Source organism: Protobothrops mucrosquamatus, unplaced genomic scaffold, assembly GCF_001527695.2.
Source record: "Protobothrops mucrosquamatus isolate PMUCROS unplaced genomic scaffold, P.Mucros_1.0 scaffold283, whole genome shotgun sequence".
NCBI classification, from domain to species: domain Eukaryota; kingdom Metazoa; phylum Chordata; class Lepidosauria; order Squamata; family Viperidae; genus Protobothrops; species Protobothrops mucrosquamatus.
In genome coordinates, this window is record NW_015386627.1 from 103950 (window position 1) to 129621 (window position 25672).

General features: G+C 39.1%; 1 protein-coding gene across 1 annotated transcript in view; it reads right to left on the reverse strand.

Annotated features, from left to right (window-relative positions):
- PCGF2 (polycomb group ring finger 2) overlaps positions 1–25672 on the reverse strand; it is an 80650-nt gene that overhangs the window by 29568 nt on the left and 25410 nt on the right. The window contains exons 2-3 of the mRNA XM_015814760.1: positions 6979–7114; positions 4872–4968 (exon numbers count right to left, since the gene is read on the reverse strand). Coding sequence (XP_015670246.1) covers positions 4872–4968; positions 6979–7090 — 209 coding nt within the window. The 5' untranslated portion in view covers positions 7091–7114. The remainder of the gene's footprint in view (positions 1–4871; positions 4969–6978; positions 7115–25672) is intronic.

Consider the following 25672-nt stretch of genomic DNA (forward strand, 5'->3'; position numbering starts at 1 on the left):
TGCTCGGGCAGGGTCGCCTAGGAAACGGGCCAGGGGCGCGCCGACCGAGCCTCCCTATGGCCGCGGTTGTGAGCCAGGCAGGGGCAGAGAGCTGCGAGTGCGAGCGCGCCCCCCCAGATGTTGCGCCCGGTGCGGCCGGCCCGGAAAAAGGTGCCGGAACGCGGTTCCGCCGCGTTCCGGCTGAAAAAAAGCCCTGCCCCCAGGTATAAACAGAGGCATAGAATCAAAATCACGTGAAGTATTAGTACCACTTTATCAAGCCATAGTAAGGCCACACTTGTAATACTGCATCCAATTTTGGTCACCACATTACAAAAAAGATATTGAGATTTTAGAAAAAGTGCAAAGAAGAGCAATTAAGTAAGATGATTAAAGACCTGGAGACTAAAACATAAGAAGAACAGTTGCAGGATTTGGGTTTTGTCTAGTCTAGAGAAAAGAAGGACTGGGGGGACATGATAGCAGTATTCCAGTATTTGAGAGGTTGCCACAAAGAGAAAGGGGTCAACATATTCTCCAAAGCACCAGAGGGCAGGACAAGAAACGATGGAAACTAATCAAGGAGAGAAGCAACCATGAATTAAGGAGAAACTTCCTAACAGTGAGGACAATTAGCCAGTGGAACAGCTTGTCTTCAGAAGTTGTAGGTGCTTACTCACTAGAGGTTTTTAAGAAGAGACTGGACAGTCATCTATCTGAAATGGTATTGAGTCTCCTGCTTCAGCAGTGTCCAACTAGAAGACCTCCAAGGTCCCTTCCAGCTCAATTCTGATTGAAGATAATGCAGTTTTTCCTTGAGTTTTATTTTTACCTACTGATCACTAAATCCTATTGACATTTTGCTGCACTTTTAATCTGTCTATTGAGTCCCCCCCCCCCAGCATACTTGTTTCTTAATACTGACAACTCATGCTTGTGTGGAGTTTAAATCTGAATATGGAAATGTTCAGGGTGCCGTTGATGAAAGACCCATTGGAATGAGGCTAGTAAATATTTCTCAGGGAGACTCAAGTGTTACGATATAAATTAATTTATACATACTGTGTGCTAAAAATACAGTCAGAGAGATGTATCTGTGGCAAGCTGCCTACTTGGTTTCTATGCCAACCATCAGTAGAGTTCATTAAAGTACATCTGGTTTCCTCCAAAACCAGCTTTAAAGGGAATCAGTAAGATTGCCGTTCAAGGCCACAAGAGAAAGACGTGTTGGCTTAATTCAACTGTTGTATGAATACAAATAGGAATAGTTTACTAAGAAACAAAAAAAAGTCAGTACTACAAAGAAGTTTACAATCAAGCCAAAGATTAGAATTGAAACTGCATTATTATTACTATTGTCATCATTACTTGCATTCTAGCCATGCTGTAAAGATTAAAAACTAGTGGAATATTTAGTCTACTCTAGTAGTAGGGAGGAGAGCCAGTATCGTGTACTGGTTAAGGTACCAGGCTAGAAATCAGGAGACTATGAGTTCTAGTCCTACCTTAGTCCTTAGTCCTACCTAGGATGGAGGGAATGGCAAATCACTTATGAAACCTTGCCAAGAAAACTAAGGGATTTATTGAGGCAGTCATCAGGAGTCAATATTGACTTAAAAGAACCCCCCCCAAAAAAGCAGAAAGGACCTAGGCAAACTCTGAAAGGGAGGTAAAGCTCTGTACTGTCTTCTGTCCCTCCATAAGTTTAGTAAAAGAAAATAAATAAACATAAATAGATATAGCTGTACAAATATTTTGTATTGGAATAATTTATTCAGACTTTTGTCCTGGGATTTTATTTTTTAGGAAAGAGAATTCAAGCTGCAAGCATGCCTCTGGCAGGAGGTTAATATAAAAGTTCCAAGTCAAATAGATCACTATATCATAAACCACAAGTGTACACAGGTTAAATAATTATTGTAGCTTCTTCGGGTATGTTACTCATGTGTAAGCTAAACACTCCTTTAAAAGCTCTGTCTGGACTATAATTTACAAAGCTCTTTAATTCCAGCTTTACCTTATCATAGAGAATTTGCCAACTATAGAAAAACATAGCAAGGTTATACAATGCCTCCTCCCTCAATATTCCTATCCATTTTCACCTGGAGAAACTGCATAGATCTACTTATCTACAGAATGGCAGATCCAAAAACATTCTTTTAAATAGAGGACTAGTTGAGAGGAAAAGTATCCAACAACATATTTGCCTTCTGCCTGTAAGCTCCTTTGAGAAATTGGACATCTGGAATGCAGAGGAACTTTTAGGCTGATCAGAAAAGATGTAGTCATAGCCAAAGCAGGAGAAATATCTATCATTTCTAAATAACAAACATCTTAAATTGTAAAGATATTGTAGCATGTCATGCTGGAAAGATTTTTCTGAAAACAAAGCATAGGACAAAGTGGAGCCCCTTTTGTATTTGCCTGCTCACATGAAGGTTTGAAACTAGACAGAAATAGATCTGCATAAAGTTCCCAACCTGTACATATTGAACTGGGAATTCTGAATGGAAATAGTATTCACATTAGTTTGTGTACAAAGAAATTTTTCTGCCACAAAATAATGTTCAGGAGTGCATAGAAAGCTGAATTTGTATTCCAGACATGTCAAACACAAGGCCTGCGGGCCGGATGCAGCCCGCAAAGTGGTTTCATGTGGCCCGTGAAGCCATCCTGGAAACAGTGAGGGAATGGCCCCCGCTGCCTTGGCCCTGACCCAGGTCAGCCGGGAGCCAATGTACAATTTTGTGATGGCCATCTATGCTGAAACGTATTCAGTTTTAGCTCCACGAGGCCGTCTGGAAACAGCGAGGAACCAGCCCCTGCTACATTGGCCCAGCCCCCTGGGTGCATGCTGGGGAGGTGTTACCCTTTGTGAGGAATGAAGGAATGCACCATCGCCTGGAAGTGGCCAGCAAATGGCCCTCACCTACTTCACACATCCGGCTTGATGGGCTCCGGGGGGGAGGAGTTTAGGCAGGCAGCGGGGCATTCTCCTCACAGTGCCGAGAGGCTGAGCCAGGTGGCGAAAATCCAAAAAGAAACACAAGGCCGCCCAACTCCCAGCCTGCCTGGTTTTGGCAGGCAGCGGGGCACTCTCCTCATGGCGCTAAGAGCTGAGCTGGGTGGTGCAAATCTGATAAGAAGTGCAATGTTGCCCAACCCCCAGCCTGCCCAGTTCCAGCTCAACCTCTCGGTACTGTGAGAGCGCCCCGTTGCCTGCTGAGACTGGGCAGGCTGGGGGCTGGGCAGCAGCACGCTTCTTTTCAGATTCATGCCACCTGGCTGTGCTGTGAAGAGAGCGCCCCGCTGCCTGCTGAGACCAGGCAAGCTGGGGGCTGGGCGGCGTCGCATTACTTTTCAGGTTTGCACCGCCTGGCTCAGCCTCTCGGCGCTGTGAGGAGAGCACCTCACTGCCTGCCAAAACCAGCAGGCTGGGGGCTGCGTGGCATTGCGTAGGTAACGTTGACTCTCACACTTCTCATGGCATCCCGTCCCCCAGAGCCCACCAAGCCAGATATATTAAGTAGGTGAGGGCCATGTGCTGGCCACTTCCAGATGATGGTGCATTTCTTCATTCCTCATGAAGGGTGACACCTCCCCAGCTGCGTTTCTTGCCTGTTTTTCTCCCTCCCTCGTCTCAAATATTTTCCCATCACTCTGTACTTAGGAAGAAAGGAAAGAAGAAAAGGAGAGGGAGGGTCTGAGGGAAGTCATGCCTTAGTCCTGCCCTGCTGCCCTTTCACCATCCCCTTGCCCCCCTCCTCCAGGCCTATCCTGGGGTCTCCCATCCTATTGCTAAGGAAGCTTTGGATACAAAGCTGGGTCTCCTCCCATGAAGAGGGAATGGGCCTCCCTCTGACTTTGCCCTCGTACTCATCATGAGCAGCCTGGGTAAGGAGAGCAAGCACAGCAGCAGCCTTGAGGAAGAGGTAAGTGCAGCTGGGCGCCCCCTTGGGGAAGTGGGGCTGGGCTTGGTGCCGCAGGTGCTCAAGGGCCAGGCTGGGCGTTTGACCTCTGCTGCCCAGGGCTCCGGGCAGCCCATGCCATCATCCATCCCCCCCCCCCGCATGGCCTGAGAGGAACAGTGAGGCTCCTCCAGTGGATCATGCCTTGGCACTTGCCCTGGTCCCACTCCCTTCTGCCAGAGACCCTCAGATCTATATCACTCCTGCCCAGGCCCCCACAGGCCCCCTTGACGCGAACGATGTAGAGCTGGCCATGCCCACCCAGTAGGCCATGCCCACTCCATCCATGCCCACCCAGTAGGCCGCACCCACCCTGGCTGCACCCACCCGGCCCCCCAAGGGCAACTGCAATGCTGATGCGGCCCTCAGTGAAATTGACTTTGACATCCCTGTTGTATTCAAACAAATGTAATGACAAGACCTCTTCAGACCATTTCAATCAAATGTGAGGATGCCTAAAGAGAACTTTGGATCTTAAGCTTGGACCATGTGAAGTAAAAAGAAATAGCATGCAATGATACTCTTGAGTTATCTCCCAACTCCAAATGCAGAGGTGTAGGAAAGTGAAGAATTAGTACTATTGGAATCCTGCATGGTAACAGTAGATGGTAATCAACTCTAGTCAGTATGGTAGATGCCATATTGCAAGTACTATATGTTACAAACTGAACGAAATATACTGTGTATAGTTCAGGGTTGAACTGTAGAGTCCTTTGTGCTCTCTGAGCCTGATTGTTTGCTTGCAGTTATTTTGTTACCAGATTAGGTAACTTAGTTTCATTACTTACTCTGGTAATGAAATGTCTGCAAGCAAACAACTAAACTTAGAAAGCACTCCAAGCTAATATATGGCTCCATCTGACACCATCCATGGTAAATACGTACAAGTAGTCTTAAATTGGAGTATAAAACAATGTTTCATACCTGATACTGAGAAGAGGCCTTGTTTTATGAACTTGAACATCACACATTGGGCAATATTTGTTGGTTTCCAGGTAGCGGACAATGCAGGTTTTACAAACTAAAAAAGAAAAGAAAACATTGGTAGAAAAGGGGAGTCATGCAGAAAAATGTGCCAGAATTTATGAAATGAAGAGATATCCAAATCTGGATCAAATCTGGCCTTATTATGAAGCAAAGCAGTGGTTACTCAAGCTAGCTAGAAAATCATCTGAAGTCAAAAATTCTTTCAGGGCTGCAGTTTTTGATATATTAGTCATAGACAAAAGGAAACATTTGTCTGATTTTTTTTTAAAAAAAATGCACAGCAACAAAGATAGAAACTTGACATGCATTATAGGATAGGAATAAAAATTGTCTATTCAAAATCCAGCCAAATGGTTGATTTATTAACCATATGCCAAGCCCAAGTCCAGATAAATGGGGAGGGTTAGGGAAAACAATGGTGAACATCCTGTAAAAAAAAAACCTCACCAGAACACCTTAAGGCAATTACTTAACATGATTTGGGTATGGATACCAACAGTGGACCCTCCGGGCTGGATAGTAACCAGCAAGCTATTGGAGAAATGCAACAGCCAACTTTTAGTGGGTTTTTATGACATTGTTGGATTGTTGGAGGAAAGTCTTTCCAAAGCCCAAGAATTGACGATGCCCAAGACAAAAGGGGTCGCCTATGCTGTACAAAGTTATATCAAATTGGAACATGGAATATTAAAAGCATATCCCTTGGGAAACTCAAAATTATAAATAGAGAATTGATTAGCGTGAACAGAGACATCCTTAGCATCAGTGACGCTAAGGCAGTGATGAATTCAAATCAGTAGAGTTTATGGTTTATTTTTCTGAAAACAACATCATCAGACAAAAAGGAGTTGCATTCTGCATAAGCAGACAAGTAGCTAAATGTGTTGAGAATCACAGAGCATGCAGTGATCACACAGTATCTATCCATATTTGAAGCAAGTCACTCAATATCACCATACTACAAATCTATGCTCCAATTGTAGACTCAGATGATGATGAAAGTGGACTTTTTTACAGTGAGTTTCAATGTGCTCTCAAGCAAATATCAAAAAAGGATCTTTTTTAATATTATGGGTTGAGCAAGGGTTGGATTAGAAAACTTCCAAGGACCATTCCAACTCTGCTATTCTGAGGACTACCTGTACTTGTTTTTGCTTTTGAAACAATGATTTTACTAGCCTTCTCAAAATCACACAATCCCTTTTGCTAAGAATGTAAGCACATTTGCTATAAATTTAAATGAGAAATTGTACTCCAGTGGATGAGTGTGTAGTAGTAACTTCATGTCTCACGAGTTTTGAAGGCATCTTTAGACGACTTGCTCTTTATAAAATAAGAGGTTTATTTATATCAATAACTGACATTTAACTGTACTCAGACATCATACATACGGTCAAATATGTAATGCATTAAATAATAAGAAGCAGGGGTATCTGATATTGTGCTAAGTGATTACTTTTTTCTTTTCTCATTCACTGGTGACTAACTGGCAAGTAGAATTAAATGGTTAAGATGAGAACTCAGACTTAACTAAATGTTGCCTCTTTATTTTAACTATGAGCATCTTGTCAATTGGAATCTTTAGCTTATTAGCTTTAGCCTAACTCATCCTTCATAGCATTAGCATCATATCTTGCTGTTTTAACTGTCACTCAGGTCCAAACTTACTAACAAATTTATCTTTATTGGGCAGTAGAGAGGAAGAATACTTTGAAAGTCAGGGAAATCAAGGTTACCAAGACAATTTGAAGAATGGGAGATTAGCTATCCTGTAGTGAAGGGAATATAGTGGTGGGATTCAGCCAGTTCACACCAGTTCAGCAGAACCAGTAGCTAATTTTTTGTTGCCCAGGCCCAGAATAGTCTTCCGGAAGTGGCATGCACACAGAGAACTTGTTCACATATTTGAATCCCACCACTGAGGGAATACATGTTCTGAATGGACAACAGGATTATCCTGAGTATTTGAAATAGACCCTCATCAACAAGAAAGTCCAGAGAGTCTGTCAAGTTCAAACAGGGTACTTCCTTATTTAACACTCACATGAATGTAAGCATTCCACAATAGTTGTGGCATCTATAAAGTAGCCTCCACATAAGGCACACATTAAGTGGGGGTTCAGCTCTGTGATTTTTATCCTGGTGGTTCTGTGCATCCTGATGAATTCAGGCAGTTGTCTCTGAGAAAAAAGAAAGAAAGAATAACACAAGAGTAAATCAAACAGCCTCACCCATCCTGAGAGGGTAATGATTTGGCAGAAATCTCACTTTACAAACTGATGGCCAACAGCAGGCTGCAATACTAAAGATAGCAACTATTATCTCATAGACAGTGATTATCTGTTTTGACAAGATTTTCTCATAGGCAAGGATTATCTGATGTTGGACTAAGAAAAAGCTTTCATCTTTTCCACATAATCTTTGACTGGTGCTATCAAATAAAACATGGAAAGGACAAAGTTATTCCCAGCATCCAGAGGCCTTAGATGTCACTCTTCTATCACACTATTCCTTTAAGATAAGTACAGAAGTTCAGTCAGGTATTCTCAAAACCACATTCTTTTTTCAAATAATAAAATCCCACTTCTCTTCACAAAAAGGAAATCCAGGGTGCCTAATAAAATTCATGAAGCCAAACTGCTACTCACAGACACAACATTGATAAAAAATTATAAAATGTAGTGATTGTTTTGAAACTCGAACATAACACAATGTATTTATAGTACTTATTTTATTAGGCACCTGTAGGTGCTATTTATTACTTATTTCATTTAACTACATGTACCTTATTATTTAATCAAATAGGCTCAGGCTAACTACCATAAACTTTTTAGTAGAATATTTAAATAAAAACAGCAACATAAAGAAATAAATACCAGATATTGCACAAAATGCATAAAAATAGTTGCCATTTATTTATCTGTAGTAATCTTTATATTCTTTTGATAGCTACTTTAAGCACTCACATGACTAAAAAGGCAGGATATAAACTGAATAAATGTAAAAATACATAATTATATAAACTATATGAAAATAACCAATTAAAATATCAATAAAGGTGAAAAGACCATACCAGGGGAAGACAAACGTTCCAAGTCATAAAGTCATGCTTAAATAAGACCGATTTATTTGTGGGCCAAAAATCAACAATTGATACAGGGTTAGGCAAGTGCCTCTCAATACTTTGTTTCCAAATTTGAAACAGAACGCTATGTAAAGATTTATTTTATTATTTCACGAATTCATTCCCATCCAATTCAGAAAAGAGAAAATACGTCTCTGCATAAGATCTCAGCACTTGCACAGGGCCAGATGGCAGAAGGTGATCTTTCAAGAAAATTAGTTTATAGGTAATAAAGATAATGCAAATTACCTTCAGAAACACAAAATAGCAACCAGTCTGGCTCTTTAAGTCTAAATGTCTCGTGCTGCCAAATCATTAACTCCATAGTCTGTCAGCAACCATCTGAGCTGACTTCAAAAGACAGCTTGCCATAGCTATCTGCAGTCATTCAAGCCACCAAGATATGAGACTATCAGCCAATGCCATATCACACTCTTCAAGGGACAGGAAGAGTTTGCTTCACCAGTCTGAGCTGAGGAAAAACATTTAAGCAACTACCCATTTCCCTCACCTAAGGAATGATGATGCCTCTCTGAAAAAAGGAAACTCACCAGGGATCAGGTTAAAGAAAGCAAACTTAACAACAACAAACTACTGTATTTTCCGGCGTATAAGACGACTGGGTGTATAAGACGACCCTCAACTTTTCCAGTTAAAATATAGAGTTTGGGCTATATCAGGGGTAGGCAACCCAAAACACTCAAAGAGCCACTTGGACACGTTTCCCACCGAAAACAAAACACTGGGAGTCGCAAAACCCTTTTGATATCTAAAATGAAGATAAGACTGCATATATCCTTTTTTACCTTTATGATATGTGTGTGTGTGTGTGTGTGTGTATGTTTGTGTGTGTATATATAAAATAAAGGTAAAAAAGGATATATGCAGTGTTATCTTCATTTTAGATGTCAAAAGGGTCTCTCTCTCTCTCTCTGTCTCTCTTTCCTCTCTCTCTCTTTCCTTTCTTTCCTCTCTCTCTTTCTTTCTCTTTCCTCTTTCCTCTTTCTCTCTTTCCTCTAACTTTCTCTCTCTCTTTCCTCTCTCTTTCTCTCTCTCTCTCTTTCCTCTTTCCTTTCTCTTTCCTCTCTTTCCTCTCTTTCTCTTTCCTCTCTTTCTCTTCTCTTTCCTTTCTCTCTTTCCTCTCTCTTTTCTCAATCTTTTTTCTCTTTCCTCATTTTCTCTTTCCTCATTTTCTCTCTTTCCTCTCCCCCTCTTTCTTTCTCTTTCCTCTCTCTCTCTCTCTCCTCTCCCCCTTTCTTTCTCTTTCCTCTCTTTCTCGCTCTCTTTCCTCTCCTTCTCTCCCTTTCCTCTCTTTTTCTCTTTCCTCTCCCCCTCTCTCTTTCCTCTCCCTCTTTATCTTTCTCTTTCCTCTCTCTTTCCTCTTTCCTCTCTCTTCTCTTTCTCTCTCTTTCTCTCTCTTTCCTCTCTTTCTCTTTCTCTTTCTCTCTTTCCTCTAACTTTCTCTCTCTCTTTCCTCTCTCTTTCCTCTCTCTTTCTCTGTCTTTCTCTTTCTCTTTCCTCTTTCTCTCTCTTTCCTCTCTTTCTCTTTCTCTTCTCTTTCCTCTTTCTCTTTCTCTTCTCTTTCCTCTTTCTTTCCTCTTTCTCTTTCCCTCTTCCTCTTTCTCTCTTTTTCTTCTCTTTCTTTCCTCTTTCTCTTTCCTCTCTCTCTTTCTCTTTCCTCTTTCTCTCTCTCTCTTCTCTTTCTCTTTCCTCTTTCTCTTCTCTTTCTTTCCTCTTTCTCTCTTTCTCTCTCTCCCTCTCCCTCCAGGTTAGGAGAGAGAGAGAGAGAATGAAAGGCAGACGGCGCCGAACAGGCGGGGAGGGGGACCAGGCCGGGAGGCAGCGGCTCTAGTGGCGGCAGCGGCGGCACGGCAGCGGCCACTGCAGCATCGTCGGGAGTCCACGCCACCCCCAGCCTGGCCGCCGCGTCCTCAGCTGAATGGGCGGGGAGGGGGAGCAGGACGGGAGGCAACAGCTCCCGGCCGCCCCCCCCCCATCGTGTCCAGGGAGAGGGAGCAGGATGGGAGGCAGTGGCTCCCGGCTGCCACCCCCATCGTGTCCTCAGCTTATATAAAGGAATAAAATAGAATACCCGTATTTTCCAGCGTATAAGACGACTGGGCGTATAAGACGACCCCCAACTTTTGAGAAGATTTTCAGGGTTTAGAAAGTCGTCTTATACGACGGAAAATACGGTATTCTGATTTCTGAATTCTTTTTGAAAATGAGATCTTTTTTCTTAGCCAATTTTATCAAAGGTCAACTGAATGGGGTAAAAATTCAGCCCTTGACATTCTGCAGGAATTAGTGGGAGGATAGATTTGTTTATTTATATCCCAGCATTATTCTTTTTATTATTTTTACAAATGACTCAAGGCATCGAACATATCCAATACATCTTATTTTCTCCACGACAATAGCCTTGTGAGGTGGGTTGGGCTGAAAGAGTGACTGGCCCAAAGTTACCCAGCTAGGAATTGAATTCATGGTTTATCATTTTCTAGCCCTGATGCTTTAACCACTAAATCAAACTATTGATATATAGATTCCTACCTCTATCTGTTTTCCTGATCCTACCTCCTTTTCCACCCTAGTATATGTTAAATAACATCTCTTAAATAGGCTATAAGGAGATATTTTGATATTTTTGATATGTTTGATATTCATGGTTCAGTGGCACTTTCAAGATAGCTTTGTCTGCAACTTCCAGGTTACTGCCCTGTACTAAACCTGCGAATGAAATCATCCTCTCTCTGTTTAAGGTCAGAAGAGAAAATGGAAGAGCTATCTGATACAAGAACAAATGCACACTAGACAAGCGTCTAACTACATGCTTGAGAAAGATTTTGGATATTATAATAGCGGCACTGAGAAAACTCAAACTTCTGCCTCACCTTTTTTAGCTTCCTATTAACACTGAGTTTTTACCAGCCCACAATCAAGGAAAACAGTGATGCAATTAAATAATATCAGAATTTATATAAAGGATATTTAAAGGAGATTGGAGGAAGAAAAAAATAGTGGGGACAGAGAGCCTGGAGATGTAGACCTTCTGGTGGGAAAATATATTATCAATTTCTTCAGCAGAAATTTCTAAACTAGTAGGTAGAATAGATATGAGTAATGTTGGGTTGAGCCTCAGCAGGGTTGTTTTCCCCAGAGCTAATGGTCGATAAATCATGCTGGAACAAGGGAGGGATTTTCAGCTGTTTATTTTTGTAGAAACTGTCTTATGCTTGGGACAAAGATCAAGCAGCCTGCATAAAAGTTCAGAGCTCTATAAAAAGTTTCTTTGTTATTTACATGTCAATCTATGTGATTTCTTTCATAACTTTAGTGTTTAGACTTGGTTGATTACATCTGTCTTTTTTAGTATAAAATTATATTTTCTGTGACTCTCTGTGAATTTCATATTCAAGAGATCAGATTTTGAATATCAGACAGTGGATTTTAAATAACAAGCAGCTTTCTGGATCTATTCCTTCCTTCTTTTCAAATGTAGAGGAAATCCTGACTGAGGGAATGGCAGTTATCTCTCTTTGCAAGGCAGTTAGAAAGAAGCAGAAGAGAAACAAAAGAAGAAGGAGGGGCAAGCAAGGAAGCAGTTTACAAAGACTTCAAAAGCATGGCCTAAGAAAATCTGCCCTTCTTTCACTATATTTAACTAATCTTTGCTCACTTGTAAATTAGATGAACCACTCCTTTTAAATAGGAACAACTCAGACTTTTCTAACTCAGCAGCCCTCTGCTACATTGAAACGGGGGCTGGATGACTGGATTAATGATAGCTGCTTGCAAATCCCAGGATTTCAGATTCAAAGAACAGACAGAATTGCAGAAACATCAGGCAAAAAGAAGGGTGGAGGTATCTGCTTTTATATTAACAATCGATGGTGTAAAAAAGTCACTAAAGAAATTTTGTGATGTGGACTTAGAGACACTATTCATCATTTGCATATCCTATTATTCCCCTCCCCCAGTTTTCTTCATTCTTCCTAGTTAGTGTCTCCATATCACCTCAAGCTAGAATAAACAAGGCATTACAAACCCTAACTGACCAAATCTTGTGGGCTGAACAGAGATATCCAGACTCCCTACCCATTGTATTAGGAGACTTTAACAGTGCTAACCTAAGCCAAGAGCTGCCAAGATAACTATCTCACAAGAGGCAAGAATATTTTAGACCACTGCTACTCTACGCCTATTGCTCTTTATAAAGAGTGGCTGTGGGACACTCTGATCACTATATGATTCACCTTGCACCTGTTTATAGACAAAGACTTAAAATCATAAAACTAATAGTTAAAACAATGAAATTTTGGACCGAAGAGGCAAATTTAAAGCTACAGGCTTGCCTGGACTGCACAGATTGGAATGTTTTTGAAGCTGCCTCAGTAGATTTGGATGAACTCACTGACACTGTGACATCATACGTTAGCTTTTGTGAGGACTTATGTGTGACAACCAACATCTAACGCATCTACAGTAATAAAAAAACCTTGGTTCACAACTAAGCTCAAACATCTATGTCATGCCAAAGAGGAAGCCTACAGGAAAGGAGAAAGAATGCTGTACAATCAGGCCTGGAATGTACTAACAAAGGAGAAGCAAAGAGAAGCTACTCTGAAAAGCTGAGGAATCAGCTCTCCAGAAATGAGCCAGCAAATGTGTGGAAAAGCTTGAAGAATATTACTGGCTACAGCAAACTTCCCTTCCTTGGTGAAAGGAATCACAACTGGCAGATGACCTGAATGTGTTCTACTGTAGATTTGAGAGGAGACCTTTGTCAATTATTGCTACCCTCGCCATCTCAGATACATCAACAGTTAAATATCCTACACCCAACTCCACCCCTCTGGGCCCCCACCTCTGGTGATCACAGAAAAAGATGTGCAAGGTCTATTTCACAAATAAAAAGATGGAAAACCACCAGGGCCAGAGAGGGTAACTCCCTCTTGCTTGAAAGCTTGTGCTGATCAACTGCCCCCCCCATCTTTATCTGCATCTTTTTTTATCTTTAAAAAGTTTTATTAATTTTAAAATAAACCCCCCCATACAAATACAAATATAAACATACATTAATCATACATCAATACTCCTAATTTAATACACAATTCTGCTTCTAAACATACATCAATACTCCTAATTATTTTATTTCTACCTTTCCTCCCACTCCCACCCCCAATCCCCCCCCAGACTTCCCAGAACTGATTACAGGGTTAAACAAACATCATCCCCAATCGAAATATAACTACCCACATATAAAGCAATCAAAAATAAACATGCTTTAACTCAAATGAAAACAATCAAATATAAGCATACTTTAACTCTAAATTTTTATATATATATATATATATATATATATATATATATATATATATATATATATATATATATATATAAAACCACTTTCATAATCTCTCTAAAAATAATCTATCCATCTTCCCCAAACTTAAAGTTAAACCTTCAAATATACAAAAATCTTTACCATTTCTTTAAAATAAAAAACAACCAGTAATCTTACTGCTATTATTCATTTCTTAATTCAAATCTTAAGTATAATAATAATTCACAAATTATTTCCCAAATATCTAATAATATTCTCAAATATTTTGAGCCCATTTAATCATACAATCTTTAATTCTATAAATTCTTCTTATATAAACTCTATTTCAATCTTGAATCTCAAATACTTTCAGTCCTTTAAAATAGTATAAATTTCTTCAAATAATAACTTCCATTCAATTAAATCACATTATTAATAATAAGTCAACTACAATTTACAAATTATATCCCTTATATCCAATAATATCATTTCTCCAATATTTTAAACCCATTTAAACATACAATCTTTAACTAATTTTATAAATTCTCCTTATATGAGTTCTACTTCAGTCATTCAAAATAAGTAATTCCTTATAAAAAACCTCCAATAATCAACTACTTTCAGTCCTTTAAAACAGTATAAATTTCTTACAAACTTATCACCTCATTATTATATTATATTATTTAATAAAATATTCTCTTTCTTTTTTATAACAAATTCAAACCATTAATATACCAAATCAAAAGTTGTAGAAACATAAAACTTCCAAAACATTCCTTATAAATCTGTCCTTCCGGATCTCTTCAATCTCACACCTCCCATCGGCTCCAAATAATTTAACAAACTGGTGCATTTCTTCCATTCTTTGAAATCGCTTTATTGATGACAAATCAACCTTCAAAACCGATAAGTAAAACAGCAACATCTCTTGGTATATTTCTCTGATGCGCGACCCCTAAATTAACTCTATAAACTTTTTTTTTTCTCAAAATTTCTTCAGGGTCGCACACCAGAACCACAACCAGATCTATCACAGTTTCCTCTCTCAGCTTTTCCTGCTCATCTTTCAATCCTCTTCTCAGGGCAAATATTTCCACAGCGTCTTCAACTTTTACAAGTCTGTCCTCCTTCCCTTCAGTATTTTCAGATAGTTCATTCGCTCTTCCCTCTATACAGTCTGCATGAACTGTAGAACCTTGAAAAGCAGATGTGATGTTTTCATATAATCCATCTTTCAGTATGATTGACGAAGGGAACGAAGGTAAAAACATTTTAGATTTAGACTGTTGTAGAATTCATATAACTGGCGATAAAATCATAGCTTTAGAAAAAGCAGAGATTCCAGTATATTTTAAGGGCATTTTCAAAACTTCTTCTGAGTATAATTTACTCACAAAACAATAAATACAAATTATGTAGAAGAAAAAAGGAAAACTTGAGCCTTCAGTGGGCTAAAAAAAAATATCGTTACAATGTATCTCTATCCATTCAGTAACCGGAAGAAGAGTGAAAGTTTTCTTAGCAGCAAAAACAAAAAGACAGCAAATCTGCAACCATTTTCTTCTTACTTTAGCTTTATACAAGATAAGGAAGATGTTATAATATTCTCTGCGTTAAGGTCTTAAATCACTCTAATCCAGTCCTCCTGGTCAGTTCTGTCTGCTTGCACTCTTACTCACAGTTTCAAGTTCTTTAAATGTGAAGGCTGCGTCTGGCTTTGTCCCTAAAAAGAAGGAACAAAGGCACCATGGGCTGCGGAGAAAAAGCCCAGACTGCGAGAGAGCTTTCACTCCCTCCTCCAAACAAAAGAACGGAGGAGAAAGGGAGCTCCATCTCTATCTGGGCAGGCTTACCCCTCCCTCTTCGCCCGAGGGACGAGGTTCCAAGCCGAGAAACAGCTAATGACCGCTGTTTCTTCAGGCTTTGACGCAACCCCAGGTGGGCGGCTAAAAAAAGCCACCATTTCCCGCAGCAATCTCCACCGGAAGTCCCCTTTATCTGCATCTTTAATAAGTCACTGGAGGTGTGTTATGTCCCTTCCTGCTTCAAATGACTTACTATCATTTCAATGCCCAAGAAATCCTCCATCAAGAGATTGAATGACTACAGACAGGTTGCTCTGACATCCATAGTTATGAAAACCTTGGAAAGGTTAGTGTTGGCCCACCTGAAAGCCAGATCTGCTGCTAGACCCCCTGCAATTTGCCTACTGTGCAAATAGATTGGCAGATGATGCTGTCAATATGGCACTGCACTACATCTTACAACATCTTGAATACCCAAAGAACTATGTAAGTGTCGTTTTTTGTAGATTTCAGCATTCAGCACCATTATTCCTGAAATCTTCCACTTTAAACTGACTCAGCTAGCTGTGCCTGACCACACTTGTAGATGGATCGTACGTTTTCTAATAAATAGGAAGCAGAAGGTGAAGCTAGGGAAAATCACATCGAACATCCGTTCAATTATATAGGAGCCCCACAGGACTGTGTGCTTTCTCCATTAATCTTCTCTATATATACCAATGACTGCATTTTGAAGAATCCCTCTGTTAAAGTACTGAAGTTTGCAGACGATACAACAGTCAATGGTCTCATTCTAGATGATAACTCTGCATATAGACAAAAGGTAAATCAACTGGCCCTGTCGTGCAGCTGGAACAATCTAGAGCTGAACGCTCTTAAAACTGTAGAGATGTTGATAGATTTTAGAAGTAGTTCTCCTATTCTACAACCTCTTACAATATTAGGCAACACAGTATCAATAGTAGAGACTTTCAGGTTTCTAGGTTCTGTTAACTCTAAGGACTATAATGGACATCTAACATTAGAACCATCATTAAAAAGGCACAACAAAGAATGTCCTTCCTGCGTCAACTCAGAAAGTTCAGATTGCCCAAAAATCTGCTGGTACATTTCTACAGAGGAATTATTGAGTCTGTCATTTGTACCTCAATTACTATCTGGTTTGGCATAACAACCAAACAGGACAGGTACAGACTTCAATGGATAGTTAGGACTGCAGAAAAAAACATTGCAACCTGACTGCCTGCCACTGAGGATCTGTATACTTCCTGAATCAGAAAGAGGTCTGAAAAAATATCTACGGACCCCTCACATCCTGGACATAATCTATTTCAACTTTTCCCCTCAGGACCCCGCTATAGAGCATTGCATGCCAAAACAACCAGACAAATAATTTTTTTTCCCCTGTGCCATCACTCTGCTGAACACTTAATTCCCAAAGCACCATCTCATTTCTCATCTTTTTTCCTCTTCTATTGGTTTCTTATGATTTATCAATTGTTGTTTGTAACTTATGATTAATGATTGTAACTATGATTATGACCTATGACCTATGCTGTTTATATGTACACTGTGAGATTATGCGCTGGAGACAAATTCCTTGTGTGTCTGATCATACTTGGCCAATAAATAATTGTATTCTATTCTGTTCTGTTTCTATCCTATCCTATCTTGTATAGGATGATGAAACCTTCCTAATCCTATCAGTATCAGAATTCTTCAGCTGCATATCTGTAAGTTTATTTGTCAGTTTCACAAAGAAGCTGGGGAGGGGAAACTTAGACAGTTTAGATAATTTAATCAGTTCTAACTTTTGATGGATTGATTCTACATACTTTAATTCCTAGTTGATTTGGTGTTTAAAACAATAGTTGAGATCTTTTCTTATGAATGGGATTCCTTTCCTATAGAAGCTATTGTTTTTGCTGTTGCTCCCTCTAGGATTTAAAGAGGAATTTCCCTATTTGAAGAATTCCCGTGTTTTTATATTCTTCAGCATTTAACATTCTTAACTGTCATCAAGTTATCATTTCTCTCCCTTCCCTTTTGACACTTTGAAAAAAATAATTTACAGGTGATCACAGCGCTGGCGGACGTGTGCGGAGAATGCTCTCTCTGCTGTCTGGTTTCCCTCCATCGGAAGACCGTGGAAAGAGTCGAAAGTCGCCCTGGAGGGGCGACCATCGCTGAGGAGGACCCTTGATAGATTGCAGAAGGGTGGCAGCCCTTCCGTTTGATCCAAGGCAGCTCCTTTGGGCCGACGAAGGAAAGATCGGCCATTGACATGGCCGATCACCAAGCTGTTCCAGCCAAAAGCCAAAAGCACTACTAAGCACGACAAAAGCAATGTGGAGGAATTGGATGAGACCTTACCTTACCTTTCTTGCTTCCCAACTCCTTTCCTGTAAAAGCCTTTGGAAATTCTTTTTTTTCCCCTCTTAATTCTGCGGCTCCTGCCTACTCTGGGAATATAAAGCTAAGGGGGGAAAAAAGAACCACCAAACTAAACGACTAAATATAATTTTTGGATACCTGGGGTCCCAAAAGGTTCTTTATTCCTACAGAGACCTATTATTTTACCTATTTGCTAAGCTGGGGGGGGGGGAAAGAATATTTCTTTCTTCCTTTGTTAAACCGGATAAAAGCCTAACTTTACATGTTACTGGGGACATCTTGTGGCGAAATTTGGTACAGCAAGTGAATTTTTTTTCTGACTGGGAGATTTATGAGACTAAGATTTGTCCTTGACATTATCAAAAAAGATAAGAACTTGAAACAGCTGGGTGGTGAAAAGAACTCTCTATAGTGGAGGTGGACATTTATTGACTTTTATCAAAAATAGCCTCCACTAAAGGACTATCTGTAAACACCACAGAAATGGAGGAATACCACCCACAACTTAACTAAAAACTTATACTTGAAAAAATCCTAGAGGGTACTGAGCTAATAAATTCCAAACTGAAAGATAAAGGCGCCACCTTAAAGCTACAAAATGCATCCCAGACTTCAACTGATGAACTTACAACTCAAAAGGCAACAGAAGAAGAAGGAATTAACGCTAAAGTGGACTTTAAAGAATACCAGTTACAACCTACTCAGAACCCTGATACCCAAACCTTGATTTCATCTAAAAAAAATCTGCAATTTTAACAGCAACAGAAACTGAAGAAAGCAACACTAAGACGGAAGGTGTTGAAGACTTACATACACAATACACTGAGAATTTAGACAACCCAGATAACCAAACAACAACTACAACATTGAATATGACTTTTTATTTAAACCAGCTGAAACCAGAAGAAAAAGAAGACCAGCCTGAACTCATGACAAATATACTAAGCCAAATATGGAGACTCAAATTATTAGGTCAACAATCTAATGACTATGAAGGGACTAGCTTCCTTGAAAAGTTGATAACTGGATGGTCTCCCTTGATTCAAATGACATATGCAGGAATGAAGGGAGATCCATCTGAGGATTTAAAGGCACTGCTATGGAAGCCTGTTTGGCACAAAAGGCCAGAGTTAGACTTAAAAAATGGGTTTTTTTATGTGACCTTTAATGGAAGAGCCTAAAATTTCACTTTAAAAGACATTAATTGATTTAATATTTAGAATTTAGACCCATAAGGGAAATAAAAATTAGTTACTAAAATAATAGTTTTGAATTATAATATAGAAGATGGATTCAGATGATAAAGGTTATTTTATTAGTAAGTGATGATATTAGGATGAGATTTGTGAAATTGGAAAATTAATAAAACTTGTTTAAAAAAAGAAAAAAATAATTTACTGAAAGTGTCACTATATAAATATTTCTGGCCTTGCTGAATTTCACCAGAGAATTTCTACAAATTTTACTTGCCCATTGTATGTACTGTAGAGACATGGCACACTAAAAATTAAAACACCATAGATAAAATTATGCTAATAACTACAAACATCAATATCACTACTCTTTTCACCATCTTCCTATACCATTAAATCATTCTACTTAGAGTTGTGATAAAAAATGATCTTCTAGGACTGGTGATGGACTATATTTCTTTGTACAGGATATGGATACTTTCATTTAACAAAGCAATTTGGCCAAGGATGTGTACACAACAACCCTTTGATATAGAAGTGCAAACCCATCCTTGTTTAGTGGTGGCAATCTGGTCGTCAGAGACCTTTGAGGTGACTGCAAATCCTCCTCCTGGATTCCTACTGAAATCTACTAGGCAAAAAGACTATTAGCCATCTTTTCTCCTTCTTGTGCGGCTTCTTTTAGGTCTCTTTGGGTCTAGGTGAAGGAGCACTGTGATTATTTCTTGATGGCCAGATTCTATTATATGCTTCCTACATCTATGACCAGCATTGGTACTAGAATCATTGGTACTTCTAATTTTAGAGGTCACCTCAGTTGTACGCATTTGGACATTGATATCATTGGGCACCCTCAGGGCTGTTTCTGCAGCTTCCTCAGTTGCAACCACCACCAGGAAAGCACCAGGTTCCAACTTCTACACATGGAGTATGCAAACCTTCTTTCGTGGCTGAAGGTTCTGATGTCAGGCATAGACTGGGTGGGTGGATGAACAAATTGTTGATTAGGGTGGCTTGATCCAATAATAGCTTCAACCCCTCCAATGATTTGTGGCCAGACAGGGAACAGGTTTATTGCTTAAGAGGCCTTTAAAATATTTGATGGGAACTGTAACTAGTTTGGGCTCTTTTCCAGCCTTGTGCTAGAAGCTGGTGGGTCTCCTGATGTGGGCATTCGCCTGTTATCACAGTCCCCAGAAAGAGTTTGATTTTTTGAGAATAGCTTCAAACTCAGCTGCAGGGAGTGTGTGCTTGAGCTACCAAAACCTGAACTATTTGCCTTTTTTTAACCACAACCCCACATTTCATTTTTCCTATAAAGTAATCAGAATACCTGTCAAAGGCTCAGTGCCAATGTGCTAGAAAGATTGGCTTTGCTTCACAGTGCAGGTCCAATTAATCACCTTTCTGCCTTCATGTGTATGATCCATTGCTTTATGGAGACATTGTTGGTTCTTGAGACCCACCTGTTCTGGCAGAGGAACAGTGGTGGGTCCCATCAGCCAGGGTATTCCAGCTGGAGGGATCCAGGAGAAGACCTTCTCTTCTGTTGCACCTGCCCTGTGCAACATCTCCCCCCCCCCCCGAGAGATCTCTCCTGACCTTTCATAAAAACCTCAAAACCTGGCTCTGCTTGGTGCTTCAATAGGGGATCTTCACATAGGGGATGGATGACAGACTAATAACAGATCCTCTCCCTCCCCCCCCCCCCGCACTTATTCTACTTCCTCCCTCCCATCTTTTAACTAGGGTTGTATATTTATCTTTTTTATTATTTAGCTCCTATTGTGTAAAAGATAGTTCTCAACCTATGACCATGAGCCCAAAATTCCTGTTGCCAAGCAAGACACTTGTTATGTGAGTTTTGCCCCATTTTATGACCTTTCCTGCCACAGTTATTAAGTGAATCAAGTTGTTAAGTTAGTAACACGGCTAAGTGAATCTGACTTCCCCATTGATTTTGCTTGTCAGAAAGTCACAAAAGGTGATCACATGACTCTGGACACTGCAAGCATCATAAATAAGAACCAGTTGCTGAATTTTGATCACGTAACCCTGAGGATACTGCAATGGCTGTAATGTGAAAAATGGTCATAAGTTACCTTTTTCAGTGCCATTGTAACTTTGAACAGTCACTAAATGAATGGCTGTAAGTTGAGGACTACCTACATAAGTTTTGTAAAATTATCCTTTTAATATTATAAACTTGTGGTATGATGAGTGGTCAATAAATTTAAACAAACAAACAAATAACCTTGTTATGTAACATAAAACTGCTGGGCTGAGTTTTGCAATAAGGAAGAAAATTATAAGAGTTTGGCATAGTTGTAGTAATGCATACCACTCCCATGAGGTGGGGATTGCCTAGATAAGCCTGTTCCTATATCTTGGTAATATAGTAAATGCAAGTCGCTCTAAGGCAAGACTTGGATTGTGCATTACATTCGTACTTTGACAGAGGAAGGTATTCATTCAATGTCTGGAATGCTTCCAGAACCTCAAGTTATTCAAAAGATTTTTCATTTGTTTTCAGAAAGACAAAACTACTCCATGGAAACTCTATTAAATGTTGTATCTTCCCCTCCCTTTTTCACCCCTTATCATATGCCATGTTGAGGGATAAAGAATGAAACTAAGAATGACTTTCTGGTTTTGCGCAGTAGTGCAGCAGCCAAGGGTCGTGGGGCTCCGCTCCCTACAGGTGATTTCTGCCTGCAAGGAGACCCTAAATGGGCCTGAAGTTGCCCCGTAGAGGCAACACAGAAGGGGGGAAGTCCTGCCAATTGTGGAAAGACAGCAGTCGATCTGATTGGTTTGGGAAAAGCCCTCGAGAAACCGGTAGGAGAAGAGGCTAGCTTAACTTCAGAATCTAGCCCAAACTACAAGCAACCGACGTCCAAAAGTACTACTTCAAGCTGACTGTAAACAATGTGTTTGGAACTGGGTAAGAACAGTGATTTTCTCTCTCCTATTTGGAAATTGATTTCCTGAAAGAAAAAAGAAATAAAACCCCCAAGAAGCAAAAAGCCTCCAAAAGTGAGGAGGAGGGCTTTTGCCCTACCCTCCTGCAGACGGAAGTGGTGAATTAACCCTTTCAGGGGGAATAAAAATATATTGAAATGAAAAGACTATAAGACTTAATTTGGATAAGTTTGAAATGGGTGCTATCTGTTAAGATTTTCCTTTTATATATCATGAAAATAGAAGTAAATAATTGTCTATTACTGAAATAACTGACATCTAGTGGTGGATGAAAATATACAACAACAGCTGCTTTATTACAGAGACTGGCAAGGCCCAGGAAAAGATAAATTTGATTTTGGTGACCTTCAATGTCTTAATAACAAATAACAGCTGTGACAAAAAGAAAATATAAAACATCTTGAGATTTCTACAAAGTGAGAATTATAAACTCTAAAAAAAAAAAAAGAATTGACCTTTCTGGATTACAATACTAACTCAACTGTGACTCTAAAGCTGTCTGCAGAGAAAGAAAAACTTTGATTTTTGGCTATCATGGAAAACCAGAGATCTGCAAAAAGAATATACTAAGAAAAAACAAATACTTTCCAGAAGGAGATTATGCTATGTTGCAACTAATTCAAACAACAATAATCTCAAACCATGAGGAAATTAAACATAACCTTGAAAACATAAATGAACACATCTCCAATTTAACTTTACAACATAAAAATTCTCAGAAAATAAAAATAGAGAGTGAGCAGAAAAAACAGACAACTGATTACAAGACAGAGGAGAGTGATTTCAAGATGGAATTTAACAATACAAGAAATATGACTTAACCCAGATGGAAAAAAAATTACAAGAAACTCTGGATATGGAAAAGACAAACTACACTTTAAAATTACAAAATAATTTTGAGAACAAGAAAAAATTGGTAAAATGGATTTGCCAGGAGAATTACGAGATCTTGAGAGATGAAAAATAATAAATAAAATCAAGAAAGGCAAAAAGGAAAAGATTTTCAATGAACATGAAAGAGAGACACCTTCCTATAAAAAAGACCTACCTGTTTGGTCTTTTGTACCTGCAACAACATTTATAAGTTTATGGGAAGACTCTCTGACTCACTGAAGCATATTGAACAGGAAAGATGTAGGACAAAAAAAGAAGGCAAAAGTGAGAATTAAAAAATTAGACAATGGAAATTACCAGACAGAGTATTTAAAAATTAAACATTTGTTTGAATATGGTTAAAGAAATAGAAATATTTTGAATATAAATGAAGATTAGTTTAAGAGAGCTGAGCTCCTAAAGTAATATAGCATGCCTTCTTTCTCTTTTTTTGTGTTTGGTTTTTTGATATGAGAAATATAAAAATGTTGGGATGGTTTATATAAAAGAAATGTTTTCTCTATTTTGTCTTTTTTTCTTTTTTATGCTCTTTTTTTAAGATATGAGAAATGTAAAAATGTGATGGCATATATGAGAAAAAAGACTTAAATGTTTAAGTGGAACTAATTTTGAGAAAATCTTAACAAGTAAGAAAAAAATTGAATATTGTGGGGAAAACAAATTTAAATAAGAATGTAAACAGGACTTATGATGAGGCAATCAAGATGATCAATGAAAAGAAGCTTTATATTGATGTGGTTATTACTTGCAGAAACATGAGAAAAATATTTATATATAATTGTCATTTATTTAAATAAGAACTGTATTAATTTAAGGTTGGCAAAAGAGAATATTATTGGAAAAAGAGGAAATCATGTAAAGCTATCATATGGACTATAGAATTATAAAAATTAATTGTTATTGATTGTTTTTAAACATTAACCCAGACAACACAATGTTTACCAAATATTAAGGTGTATGTTAAAAATCAATAAAACAAATTTTTAAAAAAGAAAAGAAACTAATAATGAACAGTGAAACCCACTAAATTTCTCCTTATAACCCAGTGGTGGCGAACCTATGGCACGGGTGCCAGAGGCGGCACTCAGAGCCCTCTCTGTGGGCACGCACGCCATCGCCCCAGTCCTAGGCCTTCAGTTGGGTTTTATAAAACCTTTTCACTTTAGACCTCCGCCGCCATGTACAAAAAAAAAAAAAGGTTCAATCAGTCAATTTCAACTTCTCGTGGGGAAAAAAAATCTTGCAAAGTTGGAATTGATTGATTGAATTTTTTAGTCCCACCCAGTCTGCCGTTACCACCGCAGCCACGCCCACCCAATGGGCCACACCCACCCAATGGGCCACACCCAGCCGGCACCCAACGATGCATAAGTGGGTTTTGGGTTGCAGTTTGGGCACTTGGTCTCTAAAAGGTTCGCCATCACTGTTATAACCCATTTAGAGTTTCAAAGGTGTCTGATTTCACATGAAACCACACCACACCCATTTTTTTTCTCAGGAGTCAGCATTGGATTTTTAGTGCAAGGCAGATGATGAAATTGCTGATAAAAGCTTAAATGCAAAGCACTCTTGGGAAGAACACAGCAGATGTGCTATAGGACAGGGTAGAGTGGAATTGAGAAATAAGATGTATGCCTCCCTCCCCTTCTAGGTATTATTTGCTTAGGTCTTTTTGAGAGAAAAAACCACCTTTCCTAACTGTAGCAGCTATGGGAAAGGAAATTTACAAGAAACTTGAAATTCAGAATTTTGTTTTGAAAATAAGAAAAGGTTGAAAGTCCAGCCCATTTATTGCAATCCCTTTTTTATTAGAATGAGCAGCACTTTTCAAGTCTGATAGATTTGGAAAAAATTATTCAGGGTTCTTTGTTTAATGACACAAAAGCCAAAAAAAAATGTTTCGTGTCTTAATCACAACACCAACCTGCCTCTCACTAGAAATTGTTTGCCTTCCTTTCCCTTTTCTAAGGAAAAGGAAAACAAATTCAGTACATATCTCCTTCATAGTAACTAGGAATTTTCCAAACCCAAGGTTTATTAGGTCTTAATTCATTAAGCAAAAGTATGTCAAACATCGTATCTTTCCCTTTTCAAACCTAACAAGAAAGTATAGTTTAATGTAAAACCACATTTGCAAAGTATCTTCAGATAATAATTTCAGATCTAGTTTTGCTAGCTAGAGTTTTGACATTTTACTTAGGAAGCAGAAAAGTTTTGTTTGCTTTGGTCTCTTCCTTGCACTCAACAGATTGTTCACAGGTGGAAAAGTGATACAATACAAGATTTGAGATATTGTTATTTTCAGCAGCACTATTATATTGAAGCATATTCTCATTTGTAAAATTAAATACAATAACCACATTCCTGTGGCTGCAATAGAAGATTATTCAGATGTTATTGCCTCTTGTCATATTTGGTGGTGCCTTTTTCTCTTCGATACTTGGTGATGCATTTTCCTTTCTAATTTAATTCAATTTTACTTGTTTGTTTTGTGATGGGGGGCTAATTGGGACCCATGAGCTACTTTTAGTTACTTTTCATGAGGACTCTTTTAGAGTCTTTTAAATAGTTTAACTATAAATATATTGCTAAATGAGTTTCAGACACCCAGTACTGTTATCATGAGAGAGAGAGAGAGAGAGAGAGAGAGAGAGAGAGAGAGAGAGAGAGAGAGAGAGAGAGAGAGAGAGAGAGAGAGAGAGAGAGAGAGAGAGAGAGACGTGCTGGTTGTGGGGAGTGAGCGAACGAGTCTCATTGGACTCGATTGGTTTGAGGCCTTGGGAATCCAAGTAACAGGGCTACACAAGCTGCAAACAGAGATCCTTACAGATGTCTGCAAGGAGTTTGCAGATGTGTTCAGTTCTGAGCTAGGATCCTACAAAGGACCTCCAGTTTCATTAAAGCTAGATTCAGCTGTACAGCCCATTAGGGTTAAACCTAGGAGAGTACCATTTGCTCTTAAGGGTAAGATTGATGCTGAACTGGACAAACTGCTCCAGCAAGGCATATTAGAGCCTGTA